We start from the raw sequence: 16,332 nt of genomic DNA, 5'->3' as shown, positions 1-16,332 counted from the left end.
CCTTAATTTTAACCCCTATAATAAGATGACCCTAAGATCATTATTAGTCTCTAAATCTTATGATTTTAGTCTTTGATGAATTTTTTTAAACAGTTATCAGGTTGCCATATATATACTGTTATTCTTGAACTAGCTAGTTGTTTTTGTATTTCGTTTTCATGAAGGAAAATGGTTCAAATTCACTGTTAAAATGCTTAGGAATTCTCACTGAATTCAGATTTCTATTAAAAGTTTTGTTCTCAGTGGGTTCGGGGGTGGTATTTTGAACATTTTTATATTCAAGAGAACTTGAAATACTGATTTTATTACTTTTTAGTTACACAAAGATTACTACTGTAGGGGATAAAATTAATATTGTTTGACAAAATATAAGAGGATGTTGTTGTTGATATAACTGCAGAAACTACCCTCTCCAGAAGTCAGGAAAGGAGTCAGTGTTTCACTCACTCAAGTTGTAGTCCAAAGGGGAAGATCCAAGCTCTGTCTTACCATATTCTAGAGTCCCAGGTCCACGCTGAAGAAGGTCCTCCACCAGCCTCGAAAGAGCTCGAAGACCTTCCTGTTCCTTCCTCCACTTTAGGGGACCAATTAAGTAGTCTATAAATTTGCTTAGGATTACCCAGGGGGAAGTCAGTTGCTTCTGGAGGTTACAAACCCCTTTAGTAAGTTTCTTGTGAACTTCCCTAGGGGTTTATTCACTTTTGTTGATTAAATTTAAAAGTAGGTAGGGCAGAGTTAATCTCATCTTCAAACTACCATGCCACTTTGTTACTTTTTAGCAAATATAAAAGTTATGGTAGAGCATCGATCATTAAAGTTCAGTTTTCATGCCTTATGTTATAATTGAAATTACCTTATTTTTGTGAAGACTGCTTCGAGCAAAACTATAGCCTGTCTTCCCTTTCTTGAAATACATCAGATATAAATCTAGGGAACAATTTTGTGTTTATCTAATGGACACCTCTTCTAATCAAGTTAAGAAAAGCTCTTTACTAGGCTGTGAGAATACCTTTTTTTTTTCCTTCAATCACAGCAACTCCTAAAGGTGGTTTACTATGACAGCAGAAGTTGTTGTCCCTTTAGGTAAAGTACCTGCACTCATAAAATAGCAAGTCTTGAATGCTTATATTCAAGGAAATGTATTGTCTAGATTCTTTTAAAAGAAGTCTTTAATGATTGAAGAGGATATTCTAGGTTTATCTCAGTCTGATTTAACAGTGTATTTTGTGGTCTGTGTTTATTTTTTAAAACTTTACTAATTAATTTATCCTATTTTATTTTTTAGAGTGAAAATAATGGACCTCTTCTGTTTTGCCTGGTAGAAAGTTTTGGCTGTTAGTGACTTTTCAGAAATCTAAAATCAATAGCAAAATGAATAAGAAAACAAGTTCCTTTTTGCAGAACCTCAGACATTTGAATAGAAACATTTTTCCTTTGAGTTCCACAAACATTGTAAGAACAATGAAAGTAGACCCTTTGGGACTTCATAAACTAAAAATTACCTACCAAAATAGCATATTAAAAAATGTTCTTTTCATTGACTCTCTTCAGAAAGCTCAGTTATCTGTTAGATTTTTCTGTCAAGGTGTGTTAGCTTTTCATTTGGAAGACAATAAGATCCAAAAAAGAAGATTGAGCACATTAACATCAATTTCATTTGGTAAATTCCTATATCCTAGAAGACTGTCTTTTAACTCACAATGCTTCCTTGTGTCAGACACAACACCTCAACTTACTACTGCTGGGCTAGAGAAAATAATGGCCTCCACTGAACATGATCTCCTCCAAAAGGAAAAGAAAAGTTTGTTTTTTGCCAAATACAGGCATCTCATTCAGGAGTGTAATTCCATGAGTGACTTATTAGACTTGTTTTCAAAGTGTTCTGGCTTTTCCAGCTGTAGCTATTTCATAGCTATGTGGAAAATTGCTAAAAATATGTCCGAAGACCAGAAGCGCTTTGAAAGACAGTTGCTGTGTGAACATCCTGCATTTAATAACTTTTGTGACCAAGTATTGAAAGAAGCCAAGATTGTAAATCTTCAGCGATTGATGTTTACTCTGTATGCTGTGATCAAGATTGGAATCCCTCAGAATACTTACCTAGTTCAGTTCTTGCTGAGGATAGTACAGGTAAGATGAACAGAAGCCTGAAATCTTTGATGGGTAGCCTAACAAACACATTTGTTTTTCCCTCAGTACTTTTGGGAACTCTCTGGACAATGGAATGTTATCTTTTATGCATCCACAGATAATATGTGATGTGATAATGGCCTCATCATCTGGTACAGAATTATTATTATTATTATTTTTTAATATTTTATTTGATCATTTCCAAGCATTATTCATTAAAGACATAGATCATTTTCTTTTCCTCCCCCCCACCCCCCATAGCCGACGCGTAAATCCACTGGGCATTACATGTTCTCTTGATTTGAACCCATTGCTATGTTGATAATATTTGCATTAGAGTGTTCATTTAGAGTCTCTCCTCTGTCATGTCCCCTCAACCGCTGTATTCAGGCTGTTGCTTTTCCTCAGTGTTTCTACTCCCACAGTTTATCCTCTGCTTATGAATGGTGTTTTTTTCTCCTAGATCCCTGCAAATTGTTCAGGGACATTACACCGCCACTAATGGAGAAGTCCATTACGTTCGATTATACCACAGTGTATTAGTCTCTGTGTACAATGTTCTCCTGGTTCTGCTCCTCTTGCTCTGCTGATCACTTCCTGGAGGTTGTTCCAGTCTCCATGGAACTCCTCCACTTTATTATTCCTTTGAGCACAATAGTATTCCATCACCAACATATACCACAATTTGCTCAGCCATTCCTCAATTGATGGGCATCCCCTCACTTTCCAGTTTTTGGCCACCACAAAGAGCGCAGCTATGAATATTCTTGTACAAGTCTTTTTGTCCATTATCTCTTTGGGGTACAGACCCAGCAGTGCTATGGCTGGGTCAAAGGGTAGATATTCTTTTGTCGCCCTTTGGGCATAGTTCCAAATTGCCCTCCAGAATGGTTGGATCAGTTAACAACTCCACCAGCAATGAATTAATGTCCCTACTTTGCCCCATCCCCTCCAGCATTCATTACTTTCCTTTGCTATCATGTTAGCCAGTCTGCTTGGTGTGAGGTGATACCTCAGAGTTGTTTTGATTTGCATCTCTCTGATTATAAGAGATTTAGAACACTTCTTCATGTGCTTATTAATAGTTTTGATTTCTTTATCTGAGAACTGCCTATCCATGTCCCTTGCCCATTTATCAATTGGAGAATGGCTTGATTTTTTGTACAGTTGATTTAGCTCTTTATAAATTTGAGTAATTAAACCTTTGTCAGAGGTTTCTATGAAGATTTTTTCCCAGTTTGTTGTTTCCCTTCTGATTTTAGTTACATTGGTTTTGTTTGTGCAAAAGCTTTTTAATTTGATGTAGTCAAAATTATTTATTTTACATTTTGTGATTCTTTCTATGTCTTGCTTGGTTTTAAAGTCTTTCCCCTCCCAAAGGTCTGACATGTATACTATTCTGTGTTTACCCAATTTACTTATGGTTTCCTTCTTTATGTTTAAGTCACTCACCCATTTTGAATTTATCTTGGTGTAGGGTGTGAGGTGTTGATTTATTCCTAGTCTCTCCCACACTGTCTTCCAATTTTCCCAGCAGTTTTTATCGAATAGTGGATTTTTGTCCCAAAAGCTGGGATCTTTGGGTTTATCGTATACTGTCTTGCTGAGGTCGCTTTCCCCCAGTCTATTCCACTGACCTTCTGTTCTGTTTCTTAGCCAGTACCAAATTGTTTTGACGACTGCTGCTTTGTAATATAGTTTAAGGTCAGGGACTGCAAGGCCCCCATCATATGTGTTTTTTTTTCATTATTTCCCTGGATATCCTTGATCTTTTGTTGTTCCAAATGAATTTTGTTATGGTTTTTCTAAATCAGTGAAGAAGTATTTTGGTAGTTCAATGGGTATGGCACTAAATAGATAAATAAGTTTGAGTAGGATGGTCATTTTTATTATATTGTCTCGTCCTATCCATGAGCAGTTAATGTTTTTCCAATTGCTCAAGTCTAGTTTTAGTTGTGTGGCGAGTGTTTTGTAGTTGTGTTCATATAGTTCCTGTGTTTGTCTCGGGAGGTAGATTCCTAGGTATTTTATTTTGTCTAAGGTGATTTTGAATGGGATTTCTCTTTCTAGTTTTTGCTGCTGAGCTGTGTTGGAGATATATAGAAAAACTGATGATTTATGTGGGTTTATTTTGTATCCTGCAACTTTGCTAAAGTTGTTGATTATTTCAATTAGCTTTTTGGTTGAATCTCTAGGATTCTTTAAGTAGACCATCATGTCATCTGCAAAGAGTGATAACTTGGTCTCCTCCTTGCCTATTTTGATGCCTTCAATTTCTCTTTCTTCTCTAATTGCTACTGCTAGTGTTTCTAGTACAATGTCAAATAGTAGAGGTGATAATGGGCATCCTTGTTTCACTCCTGATCTTATTGGGAATGCGTCTAGTTTATCCTCATTGCAGATGATATTAGCTGATGGTTTTAGATATATACTGTTTATTATTTTTAGGAACGACCCTTCTATTCCTATGCTTTCTAGTGTTTTTAATAGGAATGGGTGTTGTATTTTATCAAATGCTTTTTCTGCGTCTATTGAGATAATCATGTGGTTCTTGTTGGTTTGCTTGTTGATGTGGTCAATTATGTGGATGGTTTTCCTAATATTGAACCAGCCCTGCATCCCTGGTATAAATCCTACTTGATCATGGTGGATGATCCTTCTGATCACTTGCTGGAGTCTTTTTGCTAGTATCCTATTTAAGATTTTTGCATCTATATTCATTAGGGAGATTGGTCTATAGTTTTCTTTCTCTGTTTTGGACCTGCCTGGTTTTGGAATCAGTACCATGTTTGTGTCGTAAAAGGATTTTGGTAGAACTCCCTCTTTGCTTTTTATGTCAAATAGTTTGTATAGTATTGGGCAGAATTATTTTTAATGAAATTCTATCTTGATTACTAAACATGCCTATATTTACTGTTAAAATCCCATAACGAGTTAGCTTACCAGTTTTATTTATCAATTCAGAAAGATAGGCAAAGCAGAATAGGAGGATTATGAGATAGGGATGTATGAAAAGGAATATTGCTGGGTAAATTATTTCTTTATTAAGTGCCTAATACTCCTCAGGGATTGTGCTAAATGTGCTTAAGATACTAATATAACAAATTAGACATTCCCTACTTGGAAAATGCTCAAATTCTAAGGGGATAGACAACAAATGCAAATATAAATATATAAAGAGAATAAATGCAAAGCAACTAACTTTAAAGTAGTTTGGAAGGGAAGGCACTATAGCAGTTGGAGGGGACCAGGCCCTTAAACTGCAATTTGTAAGCTCTATTCTCCATTGTATTCTATTGATGTGTGTAATATTCTTTCTCCCTCTGGTAAGCCTTAGCCCTTTTCATCTCCCTTCTCCATATCCATCTTTTCTGTCAGACTGTGTGTGTATGTGTGTGTGTATGTTGTACTCTCATGAGCTATTAAAAGTAAGTTACTAATGTCAATAAGTTAATCTGATTGAGCTGAAATTATCATTTTGATAAACAGTGAATATGAGTTGAATATATTATTAGGGGTAAAATTGGATTAGGTTTGGCATAAAAATTTTATAAGTGGCAGGAGAGAACCTTGTCAAACTGTCTCAGGTCCAATTTGGAACTTAGAACCAAAACCTCTGCTGGAATTCTGAGCTTCTAGGGGGTTGAAGTTTGTAACTGACACTTTCTAGCTTGTTCTGGGATCTGAGTTTGGTCCTAGAAATAGCATTTTCCTGAGCTCCCTGGCAATTTCTTGTGAAATCTTTGGGAATACCCGATTTTGAGTTTTGGAAGAAAGAGGTGACTGACTGACTGGAGAGAGAATACTGACAGAAGAAACAAGACCTTTTTTATTCTCTGGTCTATGTGAAAAACAGTGAGGAAAGAGATTTGACCTACTCAGGCAGGAAGCCATTCCTACTTCCACCAGATTCAACTTTGGCTAGAGCTGGCAGTACAACATTTATTGAAAAACATCTTGAGACAGTATTTTTAAAACTATGTATAATTTTAAATAAGGATTTTGGACATAGGCTTAGTTTAGATAGAAATTGAGTATAAGTTAGAGTAAGAATATAACATATATTTGGGGAAACCCAAACAAATTTGGATTTAGTTAGAACCAACCCCCCCTATGTTTTTTAGGGTTTCCTATTTTATACTTTAACTTTAAACCTTTTAAATCTTATTAAATTAGGATTAAGTTTTTCATCTGTCTCCTAAATTATCCATTACACTGGCCTACAAACTAGGCCCAACACTGTTATATTGGCCCTTATCTAAAGGAGTTGGCAATCACAATACAACAATAAGAACAAAGAAGATATTGTGTCACAAAATTATCTTAACAATTGATTTTGTAAAGGGATACTATTATTACTAAAGCTAGAAGAGTTTGGAGTATACATGTTCATGAGTCTAATACTGTATAGAGCATTATGCTTCCATCAGCTCCAGCTTAAATATATATATATATATATATATATATATATATAATGGAAGCCTGATGCTCTAGTAGGAAGTATGTGAGTGAGTGCATGTGTTGACTGTGTGTTCCAGTCTGTTTCAGTCACTGATCTTTACACTAATGACCTTAGTTATCAAGAAAAGGTTAAAAAGATGTTCATTCTTTTTAAGAATCAGAAGAAGCATGAATCAATTCAAAAAACAACAATGAATATATATATATACATATATATATATATATATATATTTTTAATTTTGGCAAGTAAAAGGTTAAGCTTCACATGCTCAAGAAAATTCCTATATGAAAAATGCCATTCCTTTTTAGGAAATAATGGATAATGGATATGTTTTTGCTGTTCCTCATTAACTTTATATGTGGAAGTATTCATTCAGTTCTTAAGTTTGGGGTAAGATGAACTTTTCAGCGATAATATTTTAATGTCAACATATTTCAACAGGAACGTATCAATGAATGTGATGAGTTGGGTATTTCAGTTTTGTCACGTACTTTAGAAGCCATGGAAGCAAGCAAAAACGTGGATGCCCTTCGTGCAGGATTGCGGTAAGGAGATAACTTCAAGGAATTCTATTTCTTTTAATTCAATTAATTTAGTTCAACATACAATTACTAACTAGGCCTATGTACCAAACATTTCACTGTCAGAATTGATAGAGGTCAGGAAGCCTGTTGCATTTGTAGTACATTTATAAGTGCAATTTTCAACCCAGTTTAAAATCTTGACATTGGATCAGAAAAAAAACCCAAAACTTTACTTTAGGATCACTGTTAAAAAGAAATGGTAATGTTGAGAGTCAAATTAAATTCCTAAATTTTCTCCTAATAGAAAAAAGTGTGATATCCTTTTACTGAACCACTACCAATGGCAGTGATGTTTCATTTCTTCATTTTTTAAAGGCTTTATTTTTCTTTATGGATCCCATTGATGACAGCATAGCAGAATGTGGCTAACATCAAGAGATACAGGCTCTTGGACTGTATCTGCCACCATTTGTGGTGCCATGTAGATTATTTAACTTCTTCAATTTTCTTATCTGTAAAATAAGGGATGAGAGAAGACATGATTTCTAATAATTATTACCAGCTCTTAAATTCTGCAATTCTAAGATTTATTCTCTTTCATAACAGGCTTTTAGTTGATAAACACATATGGAGACTAGAACACATCCTTACTCTACAATCCATCATGAAATGTATTGGAAAAGATGCCCCATACCCTCTTAAAAAGAAATTAGAGGTAAAGGAAGAAAAAAAGGCAAAATTTGACTTGTTTCTGTTGGGTATTTGGAAGGAAAGGTGCTTGTGACTAACTCTTTCCTTTTTCAACCGTAAGTACTTCACTTGATAAATGATTAAGTCAGATACTATTATCCCATAAAGAATGCTGATAAATGGAGCAAAGAATAGTAAGACCCTTCCTCTGCTCTTCTAAAGAAATACATTTCCTGTAATGCTTAGATCTTTTTTGAAATGCTTCCTGTAATGCTGCTCCTTGTCTAGACTACTAAGATCAGATTTTGCTAGAGCTCTGGGTGGCTAGGTACTTAAGGACTCCAAACATAAACACATCTGAAGCAGAGGTGGGGGCTCTGTCTGCTCAGTGGTCTTTCAAAGGGTCATGTTATTCCTTTTATGTCAACTTATGGTCAGCTTGAGTAGAAAAGACTTAACCAGAATAATGAGCGGGATTAGTCCTTTCCTCAAGTAGTTGCTGCTGTCATCATTTCCACAACAGCTTATGGATTGCAGTAATCTTACTCAAATTCCTTTTTCACTCCATTTCTTGGGGTAAGATAATTTTGGGGTAAGCGGATTTTTGTTTACTGATACAAAATAGGAATTCAACTTTATTTTTTTTCTAGATAAGAGCTTTGAATGAATTAAACAAATTCTCTCCTGTAAATAGCCAGCACATGTTTGGTGCCCTGGCTGCCATGAATCACCGTTCTTTCTCATTACTGAACGAATGCAGTAAAACAGTTGCTGGTAAGTAGACATTTTTATGAGGGTTTTACCATTGACTTTACCCATGTCCCTTATATGAGTCCTTGTTTAAGTTCTAGGGTCTTTTGTTTGAACTCCTTACCATGAAATATTTAGAGGAGTTCCTTTTTATAGTTGTAAATAGTTGGCAATATTGTTGGCAGATTTCACTGGTTTGGAGAGCTTTTTATTACAAGTATATCCATTTTTTACTAATACTTGAATTGTGTATCATATTGAATCTTTTTTTCTTTCTTAACTTCATTCTGACAGCTCATATCCATGGATGCCCTTTTTGGATGTTAATGAACATACTACAGTCATGCAGGGATCTCCAGTACCAAAACTTTGATCTCTTTACAGCAATCGCCGACTATATAATTACAACTTTTGCCATGTGGAAAATAAAACAAGTGAGTTTGTTCACAATTGATCTTGCAGGATAAACCTGCTAACATGCTGATTCATTTTCTGTACTGCAATACTTCTTGAATTGTTAAAGTTACATTGCCACGAAGCTTGAAATGCCAGACTGAATGGCTTAAAATGGTTCTTGATACACCATCTGTCTTTCACAATATCTGAATCTAAATAATTCAAAATAGTAACATTAAAAGGTGTTTTTGATTATTTTTTTAAAAGTTGTCTTTGATAGCTTGCATAGATATTAATACTGTACCTATTGTTCCACATAATTTTGGTCAACTTTAGCCTAAGTCAGGTAATTTTATAATAAATTCATTTTCAAATGTAATTTTGTTATTACTTAATGATCAAATAACTGCAGGAGAAATTTAGTTTTTGTTTCTCAAAACTAACTCTGAAGTTTTGTTATTTAAAAATCTCATTTTAAGGACATTAATGAGCAATATTTTCCTTCTGAAATATAGCAGTAGGTAAATGTTATAGCTATTTAAAATCTTTCTAGTTTTTTCAGTGACCTATATGGGATGAAAGCATTATGTTCTACATGGAGATTGAAGCTGAAAAAATTGTATAAGGAAGAGAGGGACACAGAAAGAAATGGGAAGTATATTGGATATTTGTGTTTTCATCATAGGAATTTAATCCTATTCTGCTCTCACTTCTTAAGATTTATGCCATTCCCAAAGTATATACCCTAACTTTTTAGAGAAGAGAAATCTCAGAAAAGGAAATCAAGTGAGACATTTCCTGATAGGCAAGAATTGAGACAGAATCTAAGGTTGACTTATTTATTGTTGAAACATTTTACACTAATTATTATACTTATTTTGTGTTTTCTGAAAAGCAGGCAGGAGAGAGCCCTTTACTCAAAGGTGATTTATATTTTCACAGATAAAGTGACTACTTTATGCCCTTTTCAAAAAACTTTCTGTCTTTATCCACTAAGTCACCTAGTTGTCCTTATGCCTTTATTTTCCATCATTAAAAAATTATCTTCTACCTTTAGGTTTGTAAGGGTGTTATATTTCAAGAAAGAATGTAACTAAGATGTTTGAGTTGAGAAGATTCAGTCAGGATCAGGAACCAGGATTCTTAAACATCTTAAAAAACAAAAAATGTACTAAAGAGAAATACCAAAAGAACAAAAGTAATTAAAACAATATAAACAATGGAATAATTTTGGAAAAAGAAGTATAACTCCTCTTGTGGGGAGCTTTAAAAATCAAACCAAGTATGCAAAAAAAAGTTTCTAAAATAGTAATTACTCTTTGACCCAGAAAATGAAGGGAGGAAATGCTTATTAGTATGCTTATTATGTATCACACTCAAATATTATCTCATTTGAGATTTCTTACAGTCCTGAGAGTTAAGTGCTGTTATCTTCATTTCACTGTTGAAGAACAGCCAAGTAACATGACTGGCTGGTCACATAGCTTAATAAGTGTCTAAGGCTAGATATACCAGAATATCTGTGATAATTAAAATTAATATATAATAACTCAAGTATTATATTTATAAGATTTATTAAAACAATTAAAATAAAAACTAGAGTAAAAAAAGGAGCTATCTAACTCAAGTCATAGTCACAAGAGAAGAAGAGGAGGAAGAGGGAAGAGTCCCAGAAACTTCTAAGCAATCACATAAAGACTCATATAAACGAAGAGAAAAGTATGCTAGAAAATGCAAAAGGAATTCTGGGGAATGTAGTTCAAAGATAGAAAAATTTCTACTTATACAATATCTATAGAAATAGTTCTTGTGGTAACAAAATTGTGAAACAAAGTAGATATCTATAGATTAGAAAATTGCTAAACAAGTTATCATACAAATGTAAAAGAATTTTACTGAGCTCTAGAAATAATGAACATGAAAGATGCAGAGACACATGGGAAGAATGAATTCAAAGTGTGACAATTAGAATCAGGAAAACAAAACACATAATGACTACAATAATGTCAATAGATAGAACAGTTTTTTCTTTTTCTATTTAAAGATACGTTGTTTTCCCAAAACATGTAATAACTTTCAGCATATATTTTCTGAAATTATAAGATCCAAATTGTCCTCCTCCTTTCCTTCCCCATCTCAGGGATAGTAAGCAATTTGATTTGGATTTTCTATGTATTATGCAAAACACATTTCCATGTTGGTCATTGTTGTAAGAGAATACTCAGGTAAAACCAAAATCCCAAAATAAAACTAAATAAAATAATGTGAAAGATAGTTTGCCTTGATCTGCAGCTGACTCCAAACAGTTCTTTCTCTGGAGTTGGATAGCATTCTTTGTCATAAGTCCTTCAGAATTGTCCTCAATCATTGGATTGCTGAGAGTAGCTAAGAATTTCACAGTATAGTATCATACAATATTGCTATTACTGTGTACTTTGTTCTCCTGGCTCTACTTATTTTGGTCTGCATCAGTTCATGTAGATCTTTCCAGCTTTTTCTGAAATCATCCTGCTTCTCATTTCTTATAGCAAAATAGTATTCCATCACCAACATGTACCACAATTTGTTCAGCCATTCCCCAATTGATGGATATCCCCTCAATTTCCAAAAAAGAGCTGCTATATTTTTGTACAAGTAGGTCCTTTTCCCCTTTTTATGATCTTTTTGTGATACAGACCCCATAGTAGTATTACAATATCACAGTTTTGGGCATAGTTCCAAATTGCTCTCCAGAATGGTTGGATCAGTTCACAACTCCACCAAGAATGCATTAGTGTCCCAATTTTACCACATCCCAGTCAACCCATATCACTTTCCTTTAACTGTCATATTGGCTGATCTGATAGGTAGGAGGTGGTACCTCAGAGTTGTTTTATTTATTTATTTATTTTTTTCATTTTCTAATCAAGAGTGATTTAGAGCAATTTTTTCATATGATTATTGGAAGCTTTGATTTCTTCCTCTAAAAATTGCCTGTTCTTATCCTTTGACCATTCGTCAATGGGGTATGACTTCCATTCTTATAAATTTCATCTAGTTCTCAATATAGTTGAGAAATTAGACCTTTATCAAAGAAATTTGTTATAAATTTTTTTCTCCAGTTTATTGTTTCCCTTCTAATCTTGGTTACATAAGTTTTGTTTCTACAAAAGCTTTTATATTTAATATACTCACAATTCATTTTACATTTTATAATGCTCTGTATCTTCATTTGGTCTTAAATTCTTCCCTTCTCCATAGATCTGCCAGGCAAATTATTTCCCAGATTTACTGAATGTTGTGAAATTATGCTAGATTTAACCTCAAAGAAGAGATATGAGAAGACACTTCAACTTATTCTTTTCAGAGATAGGGTACTATGGATGCTAAGCACTAAATATGTCAAACTTTTCACCTGTGTTTTTAATTTTATAGAACTCTTCTTTCTCTCTATTATACAGGATGGCTTTTGGGAGGCAGGGCATTCAGAAATGTAGATCAGTATGTCAAACTCAAATCAAAATGGATCCTACAGGCAGCATATTGACTTAGGAAACTAGAAATGAATATCATCTGTTTTGTGTTTTATTTTTATTATTATTGTTAAACATGTCTCAATTACGTTTTAATCTGTGGGACCTTATTCTTTGATGTAGGTGATATAAACCAGAAGCTACCAATAAAATTTATTTTAAGCGAACAAAATAAAAAGAAATAATAGAAATTATAGAAGGAAAAATCAGGTTGAGTTGTCTTATCTTTTTATCCTAGAGGCAATAGGTAGCTATTGAAGATTTTTAGTAGAGTAGTGTTTTATAAATATGAGTTTTGTAGCTTTGTGGAGAAAACATATGGAATTGAGCCTGAAATCTGGGCGTCTGAGTTTGAAGCTGATTTGCAGTAATCTCATGGAAGCAATGAGGGCTCTTTGCTAGGGAAGTGACTATGTAAGTAGAGAGAAAGGAATTAGGAGCTAAACATTGCAAAGGAAGAATCAACATGACTTTGTTAGCTGACTAAAAATGGGGGAGAAGAAATAGAAACCAACAGAGAATCAAAAAAACAAATCAACCAAATGTTAAATGAGCAAAGGACAGTGTTGAATAATTCCTATAGACTATTGGATCAGCCAAAATACCAATCAGTGAGATTAAAAAAGGAAGTCAGAGAACATAAAACCTTAAGATATCCTGAGAGAATAAAAGACCGAAAGAAATTTAGCCAAAGTTGCCAGTGCTAAAAAAAGTCAGAAAACTAAGAGGCAATGCAAAGTAGCACACATTTATTGAGTACTTACTAGGTACGAGACATTGTATTAAGTTTTGCTAAGGATACAAATGTAAGCAAAAAAATAAAAGAATCGCTGCCTTCATAGAGTTTACAATGTAACCAAGAGAGATTACACAAAAAAATGGACTGGAAAGGGTGGGAGGTAGTAGTTGGGAGTTATGTGAAGATACTTAGATCAGGGACATTGTGTTAAAATTGTAGGAGAATGAAGATTTGCTAGTCTGGACCCCTACCCCATGTAGAGTCCCTAAGGAACCTAAGGATGAGAGAAGAGGGATGTGAAAATTGTAGGAGATGATGAATGTTCCAGAAAATGACTACAAGTTGAGCAGTAATTTTGAAGACTGAAAAGTCAGGAACCTGACAAAGAAATAAAGGTTAGTTACCCTCTCCAGGAACTTGAAGAAAGTTAAAAATCACATAAGGAAATTCAACAAGAATTAAGAGGCAAAAAAAAGAGGAACTAATGGAGGAAAATGGTCAATATGAAAAATACATGGAAAAAATTTATAAAAGCAGCATATAGACTTATTACTATGGAAAGTAGAAGTATGATACAAATCAAATGGAACTATATTCTGAAAATGACTGGATTATGACAATGAACTATTAAAAAAGAGAGTTCCAGGTGACAGATTATAGAATAAATTATGCCATAACTATCTTAATATTTCTGATAGTCCAGACAACTTAAAGAATTTGAGACAATATTTTCCAGAGTTTTTCAGAAAATTTCCAAGAATTGACAAAATAATACTATAAGTATTATTTGTGTCAGATTGAATCACTGAGGGCAAGACCATCATAAAAGTTTGTAAAGCCAAATGCAAAAATGTCAAGCTTCCCAATGAAACAAAAAAAAGTTGCACAAGCAATAAAATGGATTAAAAGAATCTAGATTATATTTATAGGAGATATATTTAATCCAGAAAATGCTAAATGGAAATAATAGACTGTTCTAAATTGACCATGTTTCTACTAAATTGCCAAAAGTGAACAAAATTGAATGTGAACCCAATATTAAGAGATAAACACATATTATGCCCCAAGGTGCTATATATACAATGAGAGCATATCCATTTAGTCTTTTAGATTGAGGAAAATCTTCAACGTTGCCATAAGATTTTAAAAGATGACTAGTGTACACCTCCTAATGGCACTGAGATCCAAAGATCCTTGCCAGGCAGTTTTATGAAATAAACTTAGAAACCAATAGAAAAGAATCTCAAACTTGAATGTAATCAGAAAAGGGCAAATCAAGATAACTTTTTTATGCTAGAATGCCAACAATATTAAACATTTATAAAAATTCAGTTATGTGGATAAAGGCACTCAAATTATTATTGTGGGGTTGCAGACTGTTGCAAACATTTCATAGAACCATATGGCAATTTACAATGAGTCGCAAAATTGATCATAACCTTTGACTTGATTCCATTGCAAGACCACCCCAAAAACATTTTTATAAAAAATAGAACCTAACTGTAAAAAAATAATTTCTTTTGATATCCTAAAAAAAAAAGGAAATGGCCTCTGTGACCAAAATTTGGGGAACAGTTGAATAAATTGTGGAATTTTAATGTACTGGGATGTTATGGTGCTGTAAAAGTGATCACAAAATATATAAAGAAATATGAAAAAAAAACTGATAATATGGGAGGAAAATCAGAAAAGGAAGGAAAACTTTTTTTTTTGCTTTTGTGATTTGTTATTATAAAAGCTATGAAACTAACTTTCAAAGCACTCCTGCTTGCTTAGGATTCCTTCTAGCTGTCCTGTTCTCTTCTGAACATTTCTAAAGATGTCCCATTTACCTTTTATTTTTTTTCCACTTTAATAACCTCTTCCTTTTCTTACTTCCTTATCAATTGAAATAAGGAGCAATGAAACCTTTGGATAGTCAGGAACTTCAAGTTGACTGTGTCCAAAAATGTATATTTCATTCTAGATTTTGAGTTCATAGCTACTTAAATAGGAGGTAGAGAGTGTGTTTTATCACTTGTCATTTGGGATTGTGGATGGTCATTACATTGATCAGAATTCTCATGTTTTTTCAAGTTTGTCTTTACAGTGTTAACTGTTACTGTGTATAGTGTTCCCCTAGTTCTGCTTATTTCATTCTGCATCACTTCATTATAGGTCTCAGGTTTCTCTGAACCTATCCCCTTCATCATTTTTAGGGCCCAGTAGTATTCTATGACATTCATATGTCATAGTTTGCTCCACCATTCCCCATTCGTTGGGCACTCAGCTTTTCTTTTTTTTGCTGTAATAACAAGAACAACAACAAAAAAAGAACCCCAAAACCAAAAACACCAAAAAAACCCAAAACAAAACACCTCAATTGATTAAGTCATTTTATTAATGTTTCTCATTTCTCTCCTTAGGTTCTTGGTATTCTATTTTTTTTTGAATCCTTGAAATTTAGACATATTGGTTTGATGAATTTGTTTCTTAAGAGAGTGCTAGATGAATCTCAGTCTCTGAATCAGAAAGAAATTTTATGTATTCTTCATATATATTCCTCTCTCAACCATTTCCATGAATGCCAGGACCAACAGTAAGTACTATTTTTAGAATTAATGAATTAATTTAGGTATTTTGAGATTCTTTATTTTGACTTGTGATATATAATAACATTTTTTAAATTTCAAGACTGGTTTTAATTTTCTGGAATCTTCAGGATTATGAGAAGTAATATGATATTGTGAATAGGTTGCTAGACTTAAAATTAGGACAATGAGGGTTCTAATTCTGCCTCAGGTGTTTTGTTAGCTGCATGATTATGGGCTTCTTAAGCTTTTTGAACTTTATCTTTCTCATTTGTAAAAAATCTTGTATTACACACCTCACGGGACTTTTGAGGCTCAGAGGAGTTGTAAAGTGGTTTACAAACTGTAAAGTGCAATATAAATACAAATTTTTCTTCTTAAAATACTTCATCTCATATCAGTTGTCTTACCAGCCTATTCATTATGCTTTTAACTCATAGGGTGAGTATTAACTGTAATTGATGATGTTGACTCCATATTATAGTTAAACTCTGCAAACTCTCACAACAGTGAAATGGCCCTCCCCTACATGAAGCCTCTTTGCCTCTTTGATTTCCAG

At 33.6% G+C, this 16,332-nt stretch overlaps 1 protein-coding gene across 3 annotated transcripts in view; it reads left to right on the top strand.

The window, feature by feature from the left end:
* FASTKD2 (FAST kinase domains 2) overlaps positions 1-16,332 on the top strand; it is a 35,867-nt gene that overhangs the window by 3,509 nt on the left and 16,026 nt on the right. For all 3 annotated transcript variants that reach the window (XM_056807928.1, XM_001370461.4, XM_007501856.3), the window contains 6 exons: positions 1,286-2,130; positions 7,034-7,137; positions 7,723-7,831; positions 8,457-8,580; positions 8,851-8,990; positions 15,609-15,781. In XM_056807928.1, coding sequence (XP_056663906.1) covers positions 1,372-2,130; positions 7,034-7,137; positions 7,723-7,831; positions 8,457-8,580; positions 8,851-8,990; positions 15,609-15,781 — 1,409 coding nt within the window. In that variant the 5' untranslated portion in view covers positions 1,286-1,371. The remainder of the gene's footprint in view (positions 1-1,285; positions 2,131-7,033; positions 7,138-7,722; positions 7,832-8,456; positions 8,581-8,850; positions 8,991-15,608; positions 15,782-16,332) is intronic.

This window comes from Monodelphis domestica, chromosome 8, assembly GCF_027887165.1.
Source record: "Monodelphis domestica isolate mMonDom1 chromosome 8, mMonDom1.pri, whole genome shotgun sequence".
In the NCBI taxonomy this organism is placed as follows: Eukaryota; Metazoa; Chordata; class Mammalia; order Didelphimorphia; family Didelphidae; genus Monodelphis; species Monodelphis domestica.
This window is presented reverse-complemented; position numbering and strand designations above follow the sequence as displayed.